Here is a 24,241-nt window from a genome sequence, read left to right on the forward strand (position 1 = left end):
TTAAAACACTAGGAGTTGGATCTTGTGATGAAATCTCTGGTCGGCAGTGAGATCAGGGACCTTCTGTCGCATCTCCTGCCTCTGGGGTCTCCCTCAATGCTCTAAACTGAGTGTCTTGGGGTTCAAAATCTTTCAGAAAAAAATCTAGCTTCCAAAGCAGGCTGGACACTTGAATACGCCAACTGGAGCAGTGGAATAGGACTGTGGGTCTATTTTGTCGGTTGGAGGAGTAGGACAATGATTCACAGGGACGGCCGGGTGCATTCACATTGGGCTGCGAGAAATGAAACTCTTCGACTGGTGCAAGATGAATATATGTGAAAAGAGTTTTGAAGAATATTCTCATTAATCAAGAATAAAAGTAAAAGTTCAAAAGCAACATCTCGCATTTATAGAGCACCTTTAACGTAATAAAATGTCCAAAAGCGCTTCACAGAAGGTTAATCAGATAAATATCAACTCTGATCCAAAGGGGATTTCTTGTGGGAACTAAGAGCAGTGTCAATGGAGGAACAGAGTTTGAAGTGTTTAGGTTCGAAGTGGAGAGCCTTCCTGAGCAACAAGCAAGTTCCCAGCAACGAAAATCTAGATGCTCTCAGAGCTGCCAGGAACAAGTCTCCGCAGATTGCTCGGCACTGCACCAGTCAATACTGGTTAAAACTCTGCAACAGTTTACAATCTGCTGCTGAATCCAGGGATGCTGGAGGGAGGTATGAAGGAATTGAGAAAGCAACGGGCCCAACCACAACTAAATCAGCTCCCTCAAGACAAAGTCAGGAGTGATCATCACTTGCCATAGAATTCCCAGCCTCTGCCCTGTTCTAGTAGCGACTGGATTAAAAAGCATTACAGGGTGATTACTACCATCATAGTTTTAGATTCAATCTGTAATGAGAGATAACTCATTCTTGGAACAGGTCCCTGTCAGCACTACAGTACCTCATACCGACTGACAAAATAATAGATTGGCTACACCAATGACACAGCTAGGTCGCCCTTCAATGGATGGTTGAACCAGTTGTTAACCAGATACATTTATGCCTGTACACTTTTAAATCGCCTAAGTAAAGATGGAGGCCAGACCAGAAGGAACAATGTCAGTAGGAGATAGTAAGGATTTTACCGGGATGCAGACCTTCATAATGGAAGTACGTCGACAGCAGCAGAAACACTGTGACAAATGGCAAGCCAATCACTGGACAGTTGGCAGCTTGAAAGTGTAATTATAAATTATATAGGGGAGAGTTCATTTCAGTGGCAGAAACAAAAGCAACTGTTTTTTTGGATGGGTTCCAGGAATGTCAGTTGAGAGGGCTACGTGTAAGTGACTGAAGGTTGATTTTTTTTTTTGCTGTTGAGACAACAGGAGTAGACAGACTAGTGAGATGAACAGGTCAAGAGGGAAAAAAGGAACAGGAATAGGCTAGTTAGCCCCACAAGCCTGTTCTGCCATTCAGTAAGAACTTGAATGATCTGTGACCTCGCTCAATATACCCGCCTTTGCCCCATATCCCTTAATCCCCTTGGTTAACAAAAATCTATCCACCTCAATTTTAAAATTAACAATTGGTCTAGCTTCAATTGGTTTTTGTGGTACAAACTTCCAAACCTCTACCATCTTTGTAGAAGTGTGTACAAGTGTTTCTGAATTTCACTCCTGAAAGGTCTGGCTCTAATTTTTAGACTGCTCATCCTAGTCCTGGACTCAACCAGCGGAAAAAGTTTCTCTCTATCTGCGGTATCTGTTCCCCTTAATATCTGGAAATCTTTGATCAAATCACCCCTCAGCCTTCTAAATTCCAGGAAATACAATGCTAGTTTGTGTCGTCTCTCCTCGTAATTTAATAAATGGAGTCCACATATCATTCTGGTAAATCTGCGTTGCACTCTGAAGGCCTGCTACCCGACCCGAACCTGACAGGACCCAATGACATGCCTCAGGTTCGGGTCTGCCCGGGCCCCTCTTCCGGGTACGGCTTTCGGGCTCGGGTCGGATCAGGCCGAGTCCGGGTCGGTTTGGGCCGTACACACACGGTAAGTGCTCCGCTGGTAAGTATTGAAATTTTAAAAATTAACCTGAGCTGGGAGCTCGTGGCGAAACTGAGTCTGCGCAGTGAGCGAATTACGTCACACTGACAGCATCATGCATGCGTTGCAGCTTTGTGGAGCTTCCCAATCCGAAGGTAACTCAAGGGGTGGTCGGGCCAGGCTCGGGGCAAAATTGGAGGGACACGGGACGGGTCCGTTGCGAATCGGTCGGGTTCTTTTTCCCGACCTGAGCAGGCCTTTATTGCACTCCCTCCAAGGCTAATGTATCCTTCCTAAGATATAATGCCCAGAATTGAACACAGTACTCTAGGTGTGGTCTAATAAGAGCTTTACATAACTGAGTCCTGGCTTCTACCCTTTGTATTCTAGTCCTCGAGATATAAAGGCCAGCATTTCATTATCCCTTTGATTATTTTTTGTACCTGATAATGGTACTTTAATAGTCTTATGTACACGAACTCTCAAGTTGCCTCCACAGTTTCTAGCTTTTCCTCCTTTAGAAAGTATCCTGTTGTATCCTTTTTAGATCTGAAGTGGGTGACCTCACATGTGCCTACACTGAAACCCATTTGCAAAGTTTTGCCCATTCACTTCGTCTATCAATATCTCTTTGTAGGTCTATGCTTCCACCTACACTGTTTACAATGCTGCTTATCATTGTGTCACCAACAACATCAGCTTTGTGACTTTCTCTCCATAATCTACATCTTAATAAAACACAATGAATAGCGGAAGCCCAAATACAGATCCTTGCGGCACATGATTAGCCACCTCCAGCCAATTGGAGTACCTGCCCATTGTCCCTACTTTCTGTCTCCTGTTGCTCAATATTGTTCCTAAACAGATCAGTAATTTGGCTTCCATTCCATAAACTTCAACTTTAGCTAACAGTCTCTTATGAAGAACTGTATCAAATGCATTCTGCAAGTCCATATAAATTACAGCCATAGATAATCCGCTGCCCATTATTCTAGTCACCACTTCAAAAAAAATTCAATCAGGTTCGTTAGGCATGACCTACCCTTTACAAATCCATGATGGCTCTCTTTGCTCAGCTGAAAATGTTCAAATTGTTCAGTCATCCTATCCCTATTTATAGACTCTTCCCAATAACAGATGTTAGGCTAATCAGTCCATAATTTCCTGGTTTACCTGTCACTTTTCTTAGTGATCCGTCATTGATCTGCCTCTCTGAATTTTACCAGACCAAAGCTGATTTTGATCCACACTCAGATTTATCTGATAACGGTAATGATTCGAGGCCTTCAGGACAAAATTCTCTGAAATGATTCTCAAATTTTAACTTGGTAAGAAGCCCTGAGATGCACTTATAAGCTAATGCATAATTTAATTGAACCTCACACAATAACAAACCAATTTCCTTAGATATCCAGGAAGCAGCAATACAGAGATGAAGTTTAACAAAATTGAAAACATTTCCAAGTGCACATCATTACACAAAGCCCCTCAGTTTTCTCAGGCTATTTCATGGAGTCAGCAGGTCTTTTCACAATCTCATGGTTTTCATTCTTGGATCATTTTAAAATTCAGTCTTCAGTAAGTGTTTACATTTCCATGATAACACCAGTACCTGCTCTCATGTTGTTGCCAGAAACACAGAAGGTTCAGGATCCTGAAACACTATAAATACATACAATCAACTGCACAGAATGGCAGACAACCAACTGACACTTTCTTCATTTCTCCCAGTGTGCTGGTCCATTCTCGGTGCACCTGTCTCAGGGACCTCTCGCAAAAGGATACTCTCCCTGGGTCGCCCTAGACACTGAGTGTTGGTCCCTATTGGTCAGTGGATCCTTCCCAGCTGAACAGACATCACGTACATCCTGAACCCACACAAATTCACTTCCCATGCAGGGGCACTGAGCGTGAACCCAGGATAATGTAGTTCCCAAACCCAGGGATATTGAGTGCAATTACCAGTGTCCCACTGCAGCTCAGACTGAGCCCCACCCTGGACCCTTCCTGTCTGTACGTTTCCCCAGTGCCCCATTGAGGAACATTCAGTCCCGGATATCCTGCAGAAACAGCGCTGTGGGGCCGGGCGGCTGAGTCACGTGACCCTGTTGCTGGACCTCTGATGTCACAATGGGAGATGACACTTGCTCAGCTCGAACTAGAAACAGTGAAACAGCCAATAGGATTTAAACCTGGAGCGCGGCCAATTAAAGGGGAAGGACAGAAAATTGGCCAAGAATGGTCAAATAATGAGAGCAGCAAAGTTTATAAATTGACAAATTCATATTTCCACACTCAGTCTGGCTCTGGATTCCTGCAGCGACTCCAGGTGTTTCTTTCCATTTAAACTGAATTGATTTCCATCCAGCCTGAAACAGATTAAAAATTAAACAGGAAATAAACAGTTTGAACAACAGTGAAAATACAATGGAGATTGGGGCTAACATTTCAATAATAATTGACAAATGCCACCCATGAAAGTGTTTGAATCCCATTTATATTTTACTTATTACAGTAAACATTAACATAAATAGTCACCAAATCTGCTCCAGACTCCTGCAGGTCCGTATGAGTTGGCAGAGAGCGAGTACAGATCGGTCTGTGAAGAAGTTTGATCCCAGGTTCAGAACCTTCAGTGACTGGTTTGCACTGAGAGTGGAGGCGAGATCCTCGGCACAAGAATCTGTGAGACCAGCTGCATCTAACCTGGGGATCAGAGAGAAAGAAATAACAGGAATCTGAGTAAATCTCAACTGTTTATTAATAGCACTATTAGTGGTACTAATAATAATGTACAGGGTTAGAGATCCAGTTGATATTAACACAATCTCACACATTTTGGTACTTACTCCAGTGTTTGTATTTTACAGTCCGGGTTCCTCAGAGCCGCAGACAGTAGTTTCATTCCTGAATCTCCCAATTTATTGTGATTCAAGTTCAGAACCGTCAGTGACCGGTTTGCAGTAAAAATGGAGGCAAGATCCTTGGCACAAGAATTTGTGAGAGCGACACGAGCCAGCCTGAAGATCAGAGAGAGAAATAACAGGAATCAGATTAAATCCCCAGTGTTTATGAAGAATACTATTATTGATACAAATAATAATGTACAGAGTCAGACATTCAGTTATTATGGACACAATCATTCACACTCTGATACTTACTCCAGTCTCTGTATTTTACAGTCTGGACTCCTCAGAGCTGCAGACAGTAGTTTCACTCCTAAATCTCCCAGTTTATTATTACCCAGGTTCAGTACCATCAGTGACCGGTTTGTACTGAGAGCAGAGGCGAGATCTTCGGCAGAAGAACTTGCGAGACCGTTATTTTCCATCCTGCCGATCAGAGGGAAAAAAATAAGGATAAATCACTGGTGTTCACTAGCAACACTGTTACTGACAATAATAAGGTACAGTGCTAATTAATAACAAGATTACTTAGAGTAATAATACTTATAGTAAGAGTTTATGAATATCACTACTGCTGAGCCTAATAATAATGAACAGTGTCAGACATCCAGTTATTATAAACACCATCTCACACAGCTCCTGACCTCATTACAGCATTGGTTCAAACATGGATCAAACAGCTAAACACAAGAGGTGAGGTGAGAGTGACTGCCCTTGACATCAAGGCAGCATGTGACCAAGTGTGGCATAAAAGAGCCCTAACAAAACTGGAATCAATGGGTATCAGGGGGAAAACTCTCCGCTGGCTGGAGTCTTACCTAGCGCAAACAAAGATGGTTGTGGTTGTTGGAGGACAATAATCTCAGATCCAGGACATCACTGCAGGAGTTCCTCAGGGTCGTGTCCCAGGCTCAACTATCTTCAGCTGCTTCATCAATGACCTTCCTTCAATCATAAGGTCAGAAGTGGGGATGTTCGCTGATGATTGCACAATGTTCAGCACCATTCGTGACTCCTCAGATACTGACCCAGTCCGTGTAGAAATGCAGCAAGACTTGGACAATATCCAGGCTTGGGCTGATAAGTGGCAAGTAACATTCGCGCCAGACAAGTGCCAGGCAATGACCATCTCCAACAAGAAAGAATCTAACCATCTCCCCTTGACATTCAACGGCATTACCATCGCTGAATCTCCCACTGTCAACATCCTGGAAGCAACCATTGACCAGAAACTAAACTGGAGTAGCCATATAAATACCGTGGTTACAAGAGCACGTCAGAGGCTAGTAATCCTGAGGCGAGTAACTCACCTCCTGACTCCCCAAAACCTGTCCACAATCTACAAGGCACAAATCAGGATTGTGATGGAATATTCTCCACTTGCCTGGAGGGGTGCAGCTCCAAGAAAACTCAAGAAGCTCAACACCATCTCAAGACAAAGCAGCCCGCTTGATTGGCATTCCATCCCACAAATATTCACTTCCTCCACCACTGAGGTACAGTGCAGCAGTGTGTACCATCTACAAGATGCACTGCAGCAATGCACCAAGGTTCCTTCGACAACACCTTCCAAACCGGTGACCTTTACCACCTGGAAGGACAAGGGCAGCATATACATGAGAACACCAGCACCTGCAAGTTCCCCTCCAAGCCACACACCGTCCTGACTTGGAACTATATCACCGTTCCTTCACTGTCGCTGGGTCAAAATCATGGAACTCACTTCCTCATAGCACTGTGGGTATCCCTATCTCACATGGACTGCAGCGGTTCAAGAAGGCAGCTCACCACCACCTTCTCAAGGGCAATTAGGGATGGACAATAAATGCTGGACTGGCCAGCGACACCTACATCTCAGGAACAAATTTTTAAAAAATGTCTTGTACATACCGCAATTCCTGTATTTTACAGTCCAGATTCCTCAGAGCCGCTGACAGTAGTTTCAGTCCTGCATCTCCCAGTTGATTGGAACTCAGTCTAAACGCAAACAGACAGAGAGTGAGAAACAAATGGAATCAAACCCTGGATCTGATATATATGTTTTTCTGCGAGACATCACAGGAAATTAATGAGCAGGTTTTCCTCTCACTGACTAAAACTAGGGAAGGTATGAGAACCCTGGGGAAGAACACTCGAGAAGATACCCCTGAGCCAAGGGCTCAGAAAACAGAAGAACAGCTGCAAGTCCAAGACTGATCACCTCGTGCCGTGATGGAAAGTATGCTGTGCAAGTAGTGATGATTTACTTTGATGATTTCATACCTTTAACAATCATTTTCCGTGGATTCTTTAAGAGCAAGTGCGTATTAGGCACAACATAATGCACTCATCAGGACAGACACAAGAATGCTAAATTTCAAAGGCTGCAACAATTTATACTGCATGAGAAAAGGGGTACTGATTGGTTGGCAAGTCACCTCTGATTGGTCAAGGCATTGCCATAGAGATGTGCCAGGGAATTATTATCCGATCACGCTATTGTTTAATTCAAAAAAGGTGCAAGGCCTGGACATGCTCCTTTTGCCTGCAGAGGACAGGTCCCTGGGTGTGAATATAATATCTGTCGGTTCAAGCAAACGTAAGTGAGCTCATTGTGAGCCCGACTGATAATCTTAAATTGGTTGTTAATGTAATTATTAGCACTCTCAGGATTGTTCAGCAAGAGCTGTCCAATCCGTGGAATCACATCTAACCTATGGCCTACATACCAGGCATTGTGTCGGCTCTGAAATTAATATCCCACATTACTTATTTCTCTGGGAGTCAGACCATCTTTTGGATTTGACGGTAGCATCCAGTTAGTGGTAAGTAATACTCATGTTGCTGCTGCATAGTAGCAGCGTGAAATAGATAGCTTCACCTGTTGCTCGACTCTTTCAGATACCTTACCCTTCTAGGGTACTTTGAGGTAGACTGGGCACTTTTCAGGTCCGAAAGTGGCAGCCTTAGGCCCAATGGTGAGTATGTGCAAGACACAGCGAGCAATGATATGAGCGGGGTAGCCATTATCCCGTGGGATAGCTTTGATGTGCCCTATTTCGGTAAACAAATGGCTTGGGCCTTATTTACAAGATTGCCAATAAGGCCAATGTTGGAGCTGTAGGAATCCCAATGCGTATATTGACCAGTGAAGTTAGGTTTGCAGGAGACAGTAATAAACTATAAAATGAACTGGAGTAGCCATAGAAACACCAGGCTACAAGAGCAGGTCAGAGGCTAGGACTCCTGCGGCGAGTAACTCACCTCCTGACTCCCCAAAGCCTGTCCACCAGCAACAAGGCACAAGTTCAATTCTGGGTACTGCCTGTGTGGAGTTTGCAAGTTCTCCCTGTGTCTGCGTGGGTTTTCTCCGGGTGCTCCGGTTTCCTCCCACAAGCCAAAAGACTTGCAGGTTGGGAGGTAAATTGGCCATTATAAATTGCCCCTAGTATGGGTAGGTGGTAGGGAAATATAGGGACACGTGGGGATGTGATAGGGTACATGGGATTAGTGTAGGATTAGTATAAATGGGTGGTTGATGGTCGGCACAGACTCGGTGGGCCGAAGGGCCTGTTTCAGTGCTGTATCTCTAAATAAAAAAAGAGAGATTGATGCTCACAAGTAAGGAGTGTGATGGAATACTCTCCAATTGCATGGATGACTGCAGCTCCAATAACACTCAAGAAGATCGACACCATGCAGGACAAAGCAGCCTGCTTAAGTGGCACCCCATTTACCACCTTCAACATTAACTCCCTCCACCACCGATGCACAGTGGCAGCAGTGCATACCATCTGCAAGATGCACTGCAACAATGCACCAAGGCTCCTCAGATAGCACCATCCAAAACTGGGACCACTAACAACTAGAAGGACAAGGGCAACAGATGCATGGGAACACCACCACTTGCATCTTCCCCTCTAAGCCAAACACAATCCTGATTGGAACTATATCACCACACCTTCACAGTTGCTGGAACTCCCTTCCTAACAGCACAGTGGGTGTACCTAATTCACACGACTGCAGCGGCTCACCACCACATTCCCAAGGGCAATTAGGGATGGGCAATAAATGCTGTCCTCACCAGCGACGCCCACATCCCATGATGCGGATATCTCAACTTGCATGTCAAGGAAAGGGAGCTTGTTTGACCACAAAATTCTGAATATGCTAAAAATTACACTAACAACCAATTGAACATTATCAGTCAGGCTTGCAATGTGGCTCACGTACGCTTGCTCGAAGCTACATATGTTCACACGTAGGGACCTGTCCACTGCAGGCAAAAAGAACATGTGCAGGCTTTGTGACTTTTTGCATTAAACAAAAGCATGGTCGCATAATAATTTCCTGGTGCATTCTCCATGGCAACACCTCCACCAATCAGAGTCAATCTGCCAACCGATAAGCACCCCTTTAGTCATGTCGCATAAATTCTTGTTCCCTTTGAAATTTGGCATTCTTGCGTCTGCCCTGATGAGTGCAAGATGAAATACTTCGACAGCATGTTTCTCTCAACAATACACAAGTTTTGTGCTACCAAGCAACTATCGTGGGGATTACTGAATCAGGACTGCGAATTAAATGGTGCAGGGTATAACATACTTAGGAAAGATAGAGAGAGAGAAAAAAGGAAAAACAATATAGCAGTATTTATTAGGGAAAACATAATGGCCGTAGAAAAAAGTAATGTGACCATCAGCAAGATAGAAATAGAATCCATATGAATAGAGATAAAAGATAATAAGGGGATCATTCACACTAACGGGTAGACTACAGTCCACGTAATAGTGGAAGGGAGGTGGAGGAAGAAATATGTAACCTCACTGTTTAGGAAGGGAGCAAGAGAGAAACAGAGAACTACATACCTGTTAGTTTGACATCACTAGTAGGGAACATGTTAGAATCTATTATAAAGGATGAGATAACTGGACATTTGGAAAATAATGATTGGGCAGAGTCAACATGGATTTGTGAAAGGAAAATCATGTTTGGCAAACCTGTTGGAGTTTTTTTGAGGATGTTATTTGTAGCACAGATAAAGGAGAGTCAGTGGATGTGGCGTATTTGGATTTTCAGAAAGCTTTTGATAAGGTCCACACAGGAGGTTAATAAACAAAATTAGAGCACATGGGATTGGGGGGTAATATACCACTATGGATTGAGAATTGGTTAGCAGATAGAAAGCAGAGAGTAGGAATAAATGGGTCATTCTCAGATTGGCAGGCTGTGACTAGTGGGGTACCACAAGGATCAGTGTTTGGGCCCCAGCTGATATGGCGACAAATTGTGATATTTACACATTTGCTGATGACACAAAACTAGGAGGGAATGTAAGTTGTGAGCAGGATGCAAGGAGGCTTGAAGGGGATGGGGACAGGCCAAGTGAATGGGCAAGATCATGGCAGATGGAATATAATGTGAATAAGTGTGAAGTGATCCACTTTGGTTGAAAAACAGAAAGGCAGAGTATTTCTTCAAAGGTGAGAGGTTGAGAAGTGTTGATGCCCAAAGAGGCCTGGGTGTCCTTGTTCATGAGTCATTAAAAGCTAATATGCAGGGGAAGCAAGCAATTCGGAACGCAAATGCTATGCCTTCAGTGCGAAGTGATTTCAGTACAGGAGTAAAGATGTATGGCTTCAATTGTATAAAGCCTCGATGAGACCATACCTGGATTATTGTGTACAGTTTTGGTCTCCTTATGTACTTGCCGTAGAGGGAGTGCAATGGAGGTTAACCAGACTAATCCCTGGGATAGTGGGATTGTCTTATGAGGAGTGATTGCAGAAACTGGGCCTGTATTCTCTAGAGTTTCGAAGAATGAGAGGTGATCTCATTGAAACTTACAAAATACTTACAGGGTGTGACAGGGTAGATGTGGATAGGATGTTTCCCCTGACTGGTGAGTCTAAAACAAGGGGACACAGTCTCAGAATAAGGGGCTGGCTATTTAAGACTGAGGTGAGGCGGAATTTCTTTACTCAGAGGGTTGTAAATCTGTGGAATTCTCTCCCCCAGAGGGCTGTGGATGCTCAATCATTGAGCATGTTCAAGACAGAAATCGATAGATTTCTGAATACTAACGACATCAAGGGATCTGGGTACAGTGGAGAAAAATGGCGTAGAGGTAGATGATCAGCCATGATCTGTTTGAATGGCGAGCCGGCTCGACGGGCCAAATAGCTTACTCCTGCTCCTATTTCCTATGATCCTATATACAATGATATTAGGGAAATTAGTAAAAGAAAACGTCAAATAATAATCGTGGGAGATCTAACACTATACACTTTAAGATAATAATCAGACCTGGGTAACAGATTGGAGAAAAAAACGATTTTGAGGGGACGAGAATAGAATGTGGCAAAACAAAATGGACAAGAATATTGGCACACAATGATGCAGAACAACAATGGAAAACATTTAAAACAATATTCTGCAGAGTCCAGGAAAAATAATTTATCTTAAAAAAGAACAATCTAAATACTAGTGAGTCACCATGAATGACTAAACACATAAGGAAAAATCTGAGGGTAAGGAAAGAGATAACAACAAAGGCAGTTTGGGTTGAATGGCCTCCTTCTGTGCCGTAACTTTTCTATGGTTCTATGATTCTATGGACAGCAGGGGAAAGCATGACAAGGGAGAGCATGAAGAAATTAAAAGAGATGTCAAAAAATGAGGCGATAAAGAGGAACAATGAAATCAAATTATCAAGGTACATAAAACAAAATAGTAAAAGTTTTTACAGGCACATAAATTTAAAAAAGGAAAGTCATGATGAGAAGAGGGTCACTTCTTGATGGGCAGGATAATATCACAGGTAATGACAGAAACATGGCAGAAATAGGAAATAATTACTTTGCTTTAGTATATAGCAGGGAAACTGGGCAGGTGAGCATGACATTGGATGATGAGATTAGAAATGAGATAACTGCATTAAAAAAAAAATGAAATATTAAATATACCAATCAAAGTTGAAGAGGCTAAAACTTCTGGTCCAGATAGATTACATCTGCACATTTTATAATAATATCCAGAAGAGAGAGCAGAGATATTACTGCAGATTTTTAATTCACCAGAAAAAGGTGTCATGCCAGAAGACTGGTGAATATCTAATGTTATATTTAAGGGAGACAGAGCATGTCCAGGTGCCTGTAGTCAATTTATCTTAACATCAGTGGTAGGAAAAATAATGAAATGCTTAACAAAGGAGAGAATAGAAGAACATCTAGAAATCAAAAATATAATAATGAATAGTCAGCATGGATTTTAAAAGCAAATGTCTTGCTTGACCAATGTCGTTGAACTTTTTGAAGAGGTATTGGAGAGAGTAGATAACAATAATGTCGTAGATATAACTTATTTCGATTATCAAAAAGCCTTTGATAAGGTACCTTCTTTACTTTTCAATTCTATAAGTCGAGAAATAAACCCCAGTGCTTTGTTTGCTTTTTATAGTTCAGTTAAACTCTGCCTCTAATTTTAGTGCACTGTGCATTTGTACGCCCGGAACCTTAATACCACTACGCCATGCACCCCTACCTTGTGCCATTTTTCGAGTCAGTTGCTAATGAATAAGGTCAGAGAATGTGGGGTCAGGGGACAAGTAGCAGAATGGATAGCTAGCTAACGTCAAAACAGAAAGCAGAGAGGAGGGGTAAAGGATAGTTACTCAGAATGTAGAAGGGGGAATGTGGTATTCTACAAGGATCAGTGCTGGGACCAGTGTTGTTCACAACTTATATTCACGATTTATGCTTTGGAATCCAAAAAAAATTCAAAATTTTCAGATGACTGAAAACTGGAGATGGGGGGAATAGTCAATACTGAGGAGGAATTCAACAAAATGCAAGAACATATCAACTAACTTGCAGAATGTTCATATGATTGGCAAATGAATTTCAACACATAAATGTGAAGTATTATATTTTGACAAGAAAACTAAGGAGGCTGCTCAGAAAATATGTATCTAAATGGGGTCAAGGAGAAAAGTGATCTAGGAGTAAAATACACAAATCACTAAAAGTAGTCACACAGGTGAATAAGGTCATAAAACGAGAGACAGAATTGAAAAGTGACGTTATACAAACTTGCATCAAACCTTGGTTAGACCACATCGGAAGTACTGCATACAATTCTGGTCGCCATATTATTTCATGGGTTTGGGGCAATTTTCCTGGGATTAAATGACAAAGCATTGATTCTCTTCCACACATTATGTTCTGTACACATGAATCTGTATAATACCTCGAGCTGAGTTATATTTTGGAACGGTGCTAACCGCTGCTGTAAACTCCATCCACCGGGATTTTATATAACAAGGAAAGTTTATTCGGTCCTGTTACGAATTTTAAGTGTCCCTGCACTGCAAGTTTATAAGGTGGGGAATGTCTCACTTTATTCCCATTGACCTGGATCCACATTTATTTCACGTGTAACTGGCCGGACAGTTTTTGGGGAATTTTCGGCAGTTCTTTCCCGAGCCAGGCCTTACATACAGAGGGAAGATTTGGGTTATTCAGAGGTTCACTGTCCCCGGTTTACTCAGAGCCGCCCGCTGTGTGTGAGGCCCTACTGCTGGCTGACATGTGGCTGTGCTCCAGGGGTAATACCCGTTAGATTGGAGCCTTAAGCCTTTTTATCAGCAGGTTTAAGTTCCCAAATGTCATTCTTTATCGAATGTTCAGAACTGTGAATTATTCTAAGAATTACAGGTGAAAGAATTCCTGCTTCCACAATCTTCCCAATCCAGGAAACATCCTGCTCAACAAGATAAACCTCATGGTGTTGATTTAATTTTTGTTAGTTTTATAACTCGGGTTTCTGTCCTGCTTTTAGTAAATAGTGGATGTGGAAAATATTATTAATTAACTTTCTGCCCTATTGGATATAATTTACATTTACATTCTGCTGTCCAGCCTTATTAAATGATGATTTATCGCAATAAAATTAGCAGATAATTTCAGTGACCTATATTTACTGATCCAATAAAGACTGTAAAATCCCTACTGGCTCATGAGGAGCCAATTCAGATTCTCCAAAACTTAGGGAATTACTAACCGTCCTCTTATTATTTGTCAGAGACGTGTTGCAACTGCTTGTCTCTGCTTAATTAAACTGTTTCTTTCATTTCATTACAAAGCAACAACACAATCCATGGCTGTTCAAAAATTCATCCACCAGTTAGAGACAAATAAAGAGTTACCTCAACATCTGGCATTTATGCAGTACAGGGCCCAGCCTCTGGAGTCCTTCATATTGAATATAGCAGTTCTGTAGATCAAGTTCTTTTATTGTATCACAGAGTCCAATGGCATGAGACAGAATATCACAGTCAATCGGAGTCAATGTAAATTCACTAAATGCAAATATTTCCACAGATCCCACTGTGGCCCGAGCCAGTGCTTTATTCTGAGACTCAAACAGGTAGTGCAATGCGTTCAGGATGTCCCTTTTAACAGTTTCACTCTCTGTGTTTCCAATGGCTCCTTCAACCTTCTCCTTCACCCAGTCAATTACTTGGCAGGTTGTTTGATGTCGAAATGAACCCAGAAACTCCTCCAGGGGTCGAGCTGCCTGTGGGGAGGAGAGACCAGCAACAAAACGGAGAAATATCTCAAATCTTCCATCTTCCTTGCTGTGGGCATCACTGAGGAGCTTCCGGATGTCCCCGGGATTTGGAGACAGGAATTGTGTGAGTGCGGCTACAAACTCTTGGATGGTGAGGTGCGGGAATGTGTAAACCACACTCTGGACAGAATTATCTCTCTCCAAAAGTTCCATCAGGAATCCAGACAGGAACTGGGAAGGTTGCAGATTGTACTCGATCAAATCTCCATTTCTAAACACAACCTTCTTCCTGGAGACTCCTGTGAAGGCCATCTCACCGATCTTCAGTAACACATCACGGGGGTTTTCAATCTCTTGGCTATGGTTTTTCAGAATGTTGTAAATATAGTAGGAATATAGCTGGGTGATGGTCTTCGGAACTTGCTGCTGTTTCCTGTCTCTTTGTGTAAAGAAGGGACCCAGCGACAGACAGAGGATCCAGCAGTAGGAAGGGTTGTAACACATGGTGTATAGGATCTCGTTCTCCTCCACGTGTTTGAAAACAGCTGCTGCCACCGTCTGATCTTCAAAAAACTTGTTGAAATATTCCTTCCGTTCATCACCAACAAATCCCAGGATTTCAGCCCAGACACTGATCTCAGCCTTTTCCAATAAATGTAATGCAGTGGGACGACTGGTCACTAACACTGAACATCCGGGGAGCAGCTTGTGTTGTATTAAACTGTACACAATGTCAGACACTTCACACCAGCATTCGGGATCTGTGCACATGTACTGAGGTTCTGTATTTCTCCGATTGTCAGTAAAATCGATCGTGTCCTTGAATTCATCCAAACCATCAAATATAAACAGCAATCCCTCTGGATTCTTCCAGAGCTCTCCCAGAACATTCCCAAAGTAAGGATACTGATCCAGTATCAGATTCCTCAGGTTTATTCGACAGTTAATCATGTTCAAATCCCGGAATTTAAAACTGAAAACAAATTGAAAGTTTGGGTATATTTTCCCAGTGGCCCAGTCATAAACAATCTTTTGTACCATTGTTGTTTTTCCAATCCCTGGGACTCCACTCACTGCTGCTGAACTCCCAGATTTGTGTTTTCTGTGGGAAAAACTGCTCTGGAATAACTGATCAGTTCGGATTTTTTCCAGTTCTTTCCGGAGATGTTTCTCTCTCCACTCTTCATGGTCTCGGCCTCTTGCCAGCAGTTCATGTTCTACAAGTGTCCGATCTCGAACAGTAGAAATGACCGTTAGCTCAGCGTATCGATCAACCAGCTGGAAAATCTTAACCTTCTCCTTTATTAGGATAGTGTTCACTCTCAGTGTTTCAGTTTGTACCCGGAGTGTTTCCTTGTGTTTCTGTTGAACATCTTCAATTAGAACAGACAGAAAGTGGTTTTCAATGTTAGTTATATTGATATAAAAACAACTTCTGAAAAACATTTTATTATTCAATAAATGTTGCAAGATTTAATTCAAAGCTTCAATAGAGGTGTGTGTATAAATTAAAACTCAGTTAATGAAAACTTTGCTTGAAGGTGAACAATGGTGAAAAGAAGTTTTAAATCCTGATTTGATTCTAACATTTACTGAACATGGAGGTGCCGACACAGGTGATATTTTCCCTCTGATGGTTAACATGATCCGGCCTGCTCTGTACGATTAGAAATCTCATTACAAATCCACACGTGATCCTGGTTATTCGAGAGTAGAGATTCCATTAGATTCATTTTTAAAACCATCAGCGGTGTTTACCTTCTGCAGAAACGGGACATTTGACATCGGACACAAGTGGGTTATACTGTGAATTGTCAGTAATCCCACTGTTATTGTATCAGACAATGAACAGTTTATCTGGCTGGACATTGGCTCTCAGTTCGGCAACATATCAATAGCAGCAGTGTGTACCATCTACAAGATGCACTGCAGCAATGCACCAAGGCTCCTTAGACAGCACCTTCCAAACCCACGACCTCTACCAACTAGAAGCACAAGGGCAGCAAATGCATGGGAACACCACCACCTGTAAGTTCCCCTCCAAGTCACACACCATCCTGACTTGGAACTATATCGCCGTTCCTTCACTGTCATTGGGTCAAAATCCTGGAACTCCCTTCCGAACAGCACTGTGGGTGTACCTACCCCAAATGGACTGCAGCGGTTCAAGAAGGCAGCCAACCACCACCTTCTCAAGGGCAACTAGGGATGGGCAATAAATGCTGGCCTAGCCAGTGACGCCCACATCCCATGAATGAATAAATAAAAAAATTCTCACTGTTTTCAAATGCCTCCATGGCCTGGACCCTCCCTATCTCTGTAACCACATCCAGCCTGGCAAAACTCTGAGGTCTCTCCATTCCACCAAGGGTAGAGTAACACAGTTATGTCACTGGACTAGTAAGCCAGAGGCCTGGACCACTGATCTGGAGATATGAGTTTCTATACAACCACGGCAGCTGGGGAATGTAAATTCTGTTCAGTAAATAGATCTGGAATAAAGCTAGTATCAAGAATGTTGTTCATGAAAACTACCAGATTGTCATGAAAACCCACCTGGTTCACCAATGTCGTTTTGGGAACGAAATCTGCCGACCTTATCCAGTCTGGTTCTAGCTGACTCCAGACACACAACAATGTGGTTGACTGTTAACTAATGGCTGAAATGGCCGAGCAAGTTACTCAGTTCTATCAGATCAGTACAAAAAAGTGTAGGCAGCAGAAGAACATAAGAACTAGGAGCAAGAGTAGGCAATTCAGCCCCTCGAGCCTGCTCCGCCATTCAATACGATCACGGCTGATCTCATCTCAGCCTCAACTCCACTTTCCTACCCATTCTCCATAACCCTTCAACCCATTACTAATTCAAAATCTGTCTATCTCCTCCTTAAATTTACTCAATGTTCCGGCATCCACTGCACTCTGACAAACAACTGGAATCGACCGACACTCCTGATACCACATACATAACCAGCCTAGTCAACCCTGTAAACTCCTCTTCACCAACATCTTGTGCCAAAACTGGGAGAACTGTCCCACAGACCAGACAAGCAACAGCCTGAGATATTCATCATCACAGAATCATACCTTTCAGCCAACGTCCCAAACGACTCGATCACCATCGCTGGTTATGTCCTGTCAGACTGGCAGGCCATACCCACCTGAACTGGCAGCACAGTAGTACAGAGTCAGGAGGGAGTGGCCATGAGAGTCCCTAAAAAATAACTCAAGACCCCATGAAGTCTCAGGGCATCAGATCAACCATGGGCAAGGAAGCATTCTGATTATTACCGACAGCCCTCCCACAGCTCACAAATCATTACTCCTCCATATTGAACATCACATGGGAGAAGCACAGAGGGTAGGAAGGGCACAGAATGTTTGCTGGGTGGGGAATTTCAATGACCATCATTCAGACCGTCTCTCTAGCTCCACTACTGACCGAGCTGGCCGTGTCCTGAAGGACATAGCTGCCAGACTGAGCTTACAGCAGGTAGTGACAGAACCAACAAGAGGGGAAAATCTACTTGGCCTTCTCCTCACCATTCTACCTATCGTAGATGAACCAGCCCATGATAATATTGTTAACATTCAATACGATCATGTCTGATCTTGGACTTCAATTCCACTTTCTCGCCTGCTCCCCATATCCCTTGATTCCCTGCGAGACCAAAAATCTATCTATACCAGACTGAAATGTATTCAACGATGGAGCATCCACAACCCTCTGGGGTAGAGAAGTCCAATGATTCACAACACTTTGAGTGAAGTAATTTCTCATCTCAGCCTTGAATGATCGTCCCTTATCCTGAGACTGTGTCCCCACGTTCTAGATTCCCCAACCAGCAGAAACAATCTCTCAGCTTCTACCCAATCAAGCCCCTTTTCAGAATCTTGCAAGTCTCAATTAGATCACCTCTCATTCTTCGAAACACTAGAGAATATAGGCCCAGTTTACTCAGCCTCTCATCATACGACGACCCCCTTTTCCCGGGGACCATTCTAGTAAATCTTCACTGCACTGCCTCCAGTGCAAGTATATCCTTTCTTAAATGTGGAGTACAAAACTGCACACAGTATTCCAGGTGCAGTCTCACCAAATTCCTGTACAAATTTGGGAAGACTTCTTTTTTCCTGTACTCCAATCCCCTTGCAATAAAGGCGAACATGTCATTTGCCTTCCAAATAGCCTGCTGCACCTGCATGTTAACTTTGTGCACTCCTTATACGAGTACCCTAAGTCTTTCTGATCAACCATTACCAGTTTCATAACTTTTGAAAAGTAGTCTGTGTTTCGATTTTTACGACCAAAGTGAACGACTTCACACTGCATTAAATTATCCTCTATCTGCCATCCTGTTGCCCACTCACTTAACCTTCTATGTCTCTTTGCAGCTTCTTTATGTCCTCCCCACAGCTGAACTGTGTATCAGAAAATTTAGTGATATTTTTCTCTGTCTCTTCATCCAAGTCATTCATATACACTGAAAATAACTGAGGCTCCAGCACTGATCCTTACAGCACCCCATGATTCACTGCCTGCCAATTCAAAAATGCCCCATTTATGCCCTCTCTGCTTTCTGTCTGCTAACCAGTCCTCTATCCATGCTAATATATTACCCCAACACCATGAGCCCTTGACCATCTCCAACAAAAGAGAATTTAACCATTTCCCCATGACACTCAGTGCCATTGCCATCACTGAGCATCGCACGCCCCACCCTGCTCACCCTCAATACCCTGGGGTTACCATTGACCTGAAACCTAACCGGACCAGCCACAAAAATACTGTTGCTACAAGAGCAAGTCAGAGGCTGGGAATTCTGCGGCAAGTAACTCACCTCCTGACTTCCCAAAACCTGTCCACCATCCACAAAGCAAAAGTCAGGAGTGTGATGGAATACTCTCCACTTCGCTGGACGAGTGCAGCTCCAACAACACTCAAGCAGCTCGACACCATGCAAGACAAAGCAGTCTACTCGATATGCACCCTAACCACTAACTTAAATATTCACTCTCTCCACCAGCAGTGTGTACCATATACAGATGCACTGCAGCAACTCGCCAAGCCTCTGTCGACAGCACCTTCCAAACCCACGACTTCTACCATCTGAAGGACAGGGGCAGCAGCTGCATGGTGTCACACTCACGAGAAGTGCAAGAATGGAAATACAGAAGCAAACTGAAGATTTATAAAAACTGACCGTTCCTTTTGAAAAGTGGACAGTGTGCTGCAAAATGGCCACCGAAGGTTGGGCTGACTTGGCCTGTATATTCAAACAGTCTCACTATCTGTGAAGAACAAAAGGATACATTCCAGACTAGGAGGTGTCAATTACACCCATCCTGAAACCATCAACAGACATTCCTCAATTGGGTTACTGTCATGGACAGATGCATCTGCAACAGGTAGATTGGTGAAGACGATACCAAGCTGGATTTTACTTGGTGCTGGTTCTCCCACCTGCCGCAGGCTCCATTTGGCAGTTATATCCCTCAGGACCTAACCAGCTCGGTCAGCAGTGGTGCTGCACTGAAGTGCCCCATTCAGAATACATTCTGTGCCATCTCTTCTCAGTGTTTATTCAACATGGAGGAACAGTAATTCATCAGCTGAGGGAGGGCAGTAGGTGGCAATCAGCAGGATAATTCCTTGTCTATATGTGACCTGATTGAGAATTCAAGGGATCTGGAGTCAATGTTGAGAGCTCCCAGGGCCACTCTCTCCTGACTGTGTAACACTGTGCCACCACCTGTGATGGGTCTGTCCTGTCGGTGGGACTGGACATATCCAGTGATTGTGATGGAGGAATCTGGACCATTGGCTGAGATATATGATGATGTAACTATGACTATTTCAGGCTGTATTTTGACTGGCCTGTGGGACAGCTCTCCCAATTTTGGCACAATTCCCAGGTGTTGGTGATCAGCACTTTGCAGGGTCGACTAGGCTGGTTATATCTGGTGCCCAGGTCAATAGTGAATAGTGTCAGCAGTGTCTCAGTTGGTAGCTCACATCCTGTGAGTCAGAAGGTTGTGGTTTGAGTCCCACTCCAGAACTCGAGCATAAAATTCAAGCTGACACTCCAGTGCAGTACTGAGGGAGTGCTGCACTGCCAGAGGGGCCGTCTTTCTGATGAAACATTAAACCAAAGCCATCAACCCTCTCTGGTGAACGTACAAGATCCCATGGCACTATTACGAAGACGACCAGGGGAGTTATGCCCAGTGTCTTGGCCAATATTTATTGTTCAATCAACATCACAAAAGCAGATTATCTGGTTATTATTGTATTGCAAAGCATGTGGGATCTTGGGATTCTTAAATAGAGGCATTGAGTACAAAAGCAGGGAAGCTACGCTGAATATTTATAAAGCACTGGTTAGACAACAACTAGAGTAATTGTAGCCAGTTCTGGTCACCAAACTTAAGGAAGGATGTGAGTGTCCTTGAGAGGGTGCAGAGGAGATTTACCAGAATGGTTCCAGGGAGGAGGGATTTTAGCGACAAGGTCAGGTTGGAGAAGCAGGGGTTGTTCTCTTTGGAACAAAGGCGATTGAGTGGAGATTTGATAGACAGGTTTGGAGAGGGTAGACAAAGAAAAGCTATTGCCATTAGCTGACTGTCCCCAAGACCATGTACTCAGATTTAATGTATTAGGCAAGAGATGCAGGGGGAATGTGAGGATTTTATTTTTCACTCAGCGAGTGGTAATGAGACCTGGAACTCGCTGCCTACGAAGGTGGCGGAAGCAGAGACGATCAATGATTTCAAAAGGAAATCAGATGGGGGACTTGAGGGAAGTAAACTTAAGAGGCAATTGGCATAGGGCCAGAGAATGGGACTAACAGGATTTCTCTACAAAGAGCCAGCATGGATACGACGGGCCAAATGGCCTCCTTCGGTGGGGTTATGACTCTGTAATGTTTCTGGGAATTTACTGTGTGCAAATTGGCTGCCACGTTTCCAACATCACAACAGTGACTGTGCTTCAAAAGTACTTCACTGGCTGTAGAGCACTTTGGGACGTCCGATGGTCATGAAAGGCTCCACACGAAAACAAAATTGTTTATGATCTGTCTGTTTTGAGTACAGTAGCACCGTGGTTATGTTACTGGACTTGTAATATAGATGCCTGCACTCGTGATCCGAAGACATGCCAGCTGGGGATTTTAGTTCAGCGAATTAAACACATCAGGAAGAAAACACAAGTTTCACTAACAGTTGACAACAAAACTACTGAGTTGTTCTAAAAACCCATCTGGTTCGAGCCATTCAGCTGTATCAAACCACTACTATCATGCCAGGTGTGTATGAGGTTTCACAGTGTATCAGGATCCTGCCAGGTGTGTATGGGGTTTCACAGTGTATCAGGATCCTGCCAGGTGTGTATGAGGTTTCACAGTGTATCAGGATCCTGCCAGGTGTGTATGGGGTTTCACAGTGTATCAGGATTCTGCCAGGTGTGTATGGGGTTTCACAGTGTATCAGGATCCTGCCAGGTGTGTGTATGGGGTTTCACAGTGTATCAGGATGCTGCCAGGTGTGTATGGGGTTTCACAGTGTATCAGGATCCTGCCAGGTGTGTGTATGGGGTTTCACAGTGTATCAGCATCCTGCCAGGTGTGTCTGGTGTTTCACAGTGTATCAGGATCCTGCCAGGTGTGTATGGGGTATCACAGTGTATCAGGATCCTGCCAGGTGTGTATGGGGTTTCAGTGTGTCAGGATCCTGTCAGGTGTGTATGGGGTTTCACAGTGTATCAGGATCCTGCCAGGTGTGTATGGGGTTTCACAGTGTATCAGGATCCTGCCAGGTGTGTATGGGGTTTCACAGTGTATCAGGATCCTGCCAGGTGTGGATGGGGTTTCACAGTGTATCAGGATCCTGCCAGGGGTGTATGGGGTTTCACAGTGGATCAGGATTCTGCCAGGTGTGTATGGGTTTTCACAGTGTATCAGGATCCTGCCAGGTGTGTATGGGGTTTCACAGTGTATCAGGATCCTGCCAGGTGTGAATGGGGTTTCACAGTGTATCAGGATCCTGCCAGGTGTGTATGAGGTTTCACAGTGTATCAGGATCCTGCCAGGTGTGTATGGGGTTTCACAGTGTATCAGGATCCTGCCAGGTGTGTATGGGGTTTCACAGTGTATCAGGATCCTGCCAGGTGTGTATGAGGTTTCACAGTGTATCAGGATCCTGGCAGGTGTGTATGGGGTTTCACAGTGTATCAGGATCCCGCCAGGTGTGTATGGGGTTTCACAGTGTATCAGGATTCTGGCAGGTGTGTGTATTGGTTTTCACAGTGTATCAGGATCCTGCCAGGTGTGTATGTGGTTTCACAGTGTATCAGGATCCCGCCAGGTGTGTGTATAGGTTTTCACAGTGTATCAGGATCCTGCCAGGTGTGTATGTGGTTTCACAGTGTATCAGGATCCCGCCAGGTGTGTGTATAGGTTTTCACAGTGCATCAGGATCCTGCCAGGTGTGTATGTGGTTTCACAGTGTATCAGGATCCCGCCAGGTGTGTGTATAGGTTTTCACAGTGTATCAGGATCCTGCCAGGTGTGTATGGGGTTTCACAGTGTATCAGGATTCTGCCAGGTGTGTATGGGGTTTCACAGTGTATCAGGATCCTGCCAGGTGTGTGTATGGGGTTTCACAGTGTATCAGGATCCTGCCATGTGTGTATAGGGTTTCACAGTGTATCAGGATCCTGCCAGGTGTGTATGGTGTTTCACAGTGTATCAGGATCCTGCCAGGTGTGTGTATGGGGTTTCACAGTGTATCAGGATCCTGCCAGGTGTGTATGGGGTTTCACAGTGTATCAGGATCCTGCCAGGTGTGTATGGGGTTTCACAGTGTATCAGGATCCTGCCAGGTGTGTACGGGGTTTCACAGTGTATCAGGATCCTGCCAGGTGTGTATGTGGTTTCACAGTGTATCAGCATCCTGCCAGGTGTGTATGGGGTTTCACAGTGTATCAGGATCCTGCCAGGTGTGTATGGGGTTTCACAGTGTATCAGGATCCTGCCAGGTGTGTATGGGGTTTCACAGTGTATCAGGATCCTGCAGGTGTGTATGGGGTTTCACAGTGTATCAGGATCCTGCCAGGTGTGTATGAGGTTTCACAGTGTATCAGGATCCTGCCAGGTGTGTATGGGGTTTCACAGTGTATCAGGATCCTGCCAGGTGTGTCTGGGGTTTCACAGTGTATCAGGATCCTGCCAGGTGTGTCTGGGGTTTCACAGTGTATCAGGATCCTGCCAGGTGTGTATGGGGTTTCACAGTGTATCAGGATTCTGCCAGGTGTGTATGGGGTTTCACAGTGCATCAGGATCCTGACAGCTGTGTATGAGGTTTCACAGTGTATCAGGATCCTGCCAGGTGTGTATGGGGTTTCACAGTGGATCAGGATTCTGCCAGGTGTGCATGGGTTTTCACAGTGTATCAGGATCCTGCCAGGTGTGTACGGGGTTTCACAGTGTATCAGGATCCTGCCAGGTGTGTGTATAGGTTTTCACAGTGTATCAGGATCCTGCCAGGTGTGTATGGGGTTTCACAGTGGATCAGGATTCTGCCAGGTGTGTATGAGGTTTCACAGTGTATCAGGATCCTGCCAGGTGTGTATGGGGTTTCACAGTGTATCAGGATCCCGCCAGGTGTGTATGGGGTTTCACAGTGTATCAGGCCTCTGCCAGGTGTGTGTATAGGTTTTCACAGTGGATCTGGATCCTGCCAGGTGTGTCTGTGGTTTC

General features: G+C 44.1%; 1 protein-coding gene across 2 annotated transcripts in view; it reads right to left on the reverse strand.

The window, feature by feature from the left end:
• LOC137385123 (NACHT, LRR and PYD domains-containing protein 3-like) overlaps positions 1-24,241 on the reverse strand; it is a 104,237-nt gene that overhangs the window by 30,708 nt on the left and 49,288 nt on the right. Inside the window, exons 10-15 of one of the 2 annotated variants that reach the window (XM_068059923.1) lie at positions 14,119-15,856; positions 6,825-6,911; positions 5,190-5,360; positions 4,878-5,048; positions 4,567-4,734; positions 3,378-4,397 (exon numbers count right to left, since the gene is read on the reverse strand). In XM_068059923.1, the coding sequence (XP_067916024.1) occupies positions 4,310-4,397; positions 4,567-4,734; positions 4,878-5,048; positions 5,190-5,360; positions 6,825-6,911; positions 14,119-15,856 (2,423 nt within the window). In that variant the 3' untranslated portion in view covers positions 3,378-4,309. Of the gene's footprint in view, positions 1-3,377; positions 4,398-4,566; positions 4,735-4,877; positions 5,049-5,189; positions 5,361-6,824; positions 6,912-14,118; positions 15,857-24,241 lie in introns of those variants that run through there. The other variant, XM_068059924.1, reaches the window with a different exon arrangement.

The sequence above is a fragment of the Heterodontus francisci genome, chromosome 28 (assembly GCF_036365525.1).
Source record: "Heterodontus francisci isolate sHetFra1 chromosome 28, sHetFra1.hap1, whole genome shotgun sequence".
NCBI classification, from domain to species: Eukaryota; Metazoa; Chordata; class Chondrichthyes; order Heterodontiformes; family Heterodontidae; genus Heterodontus; species Heterodontus francisci.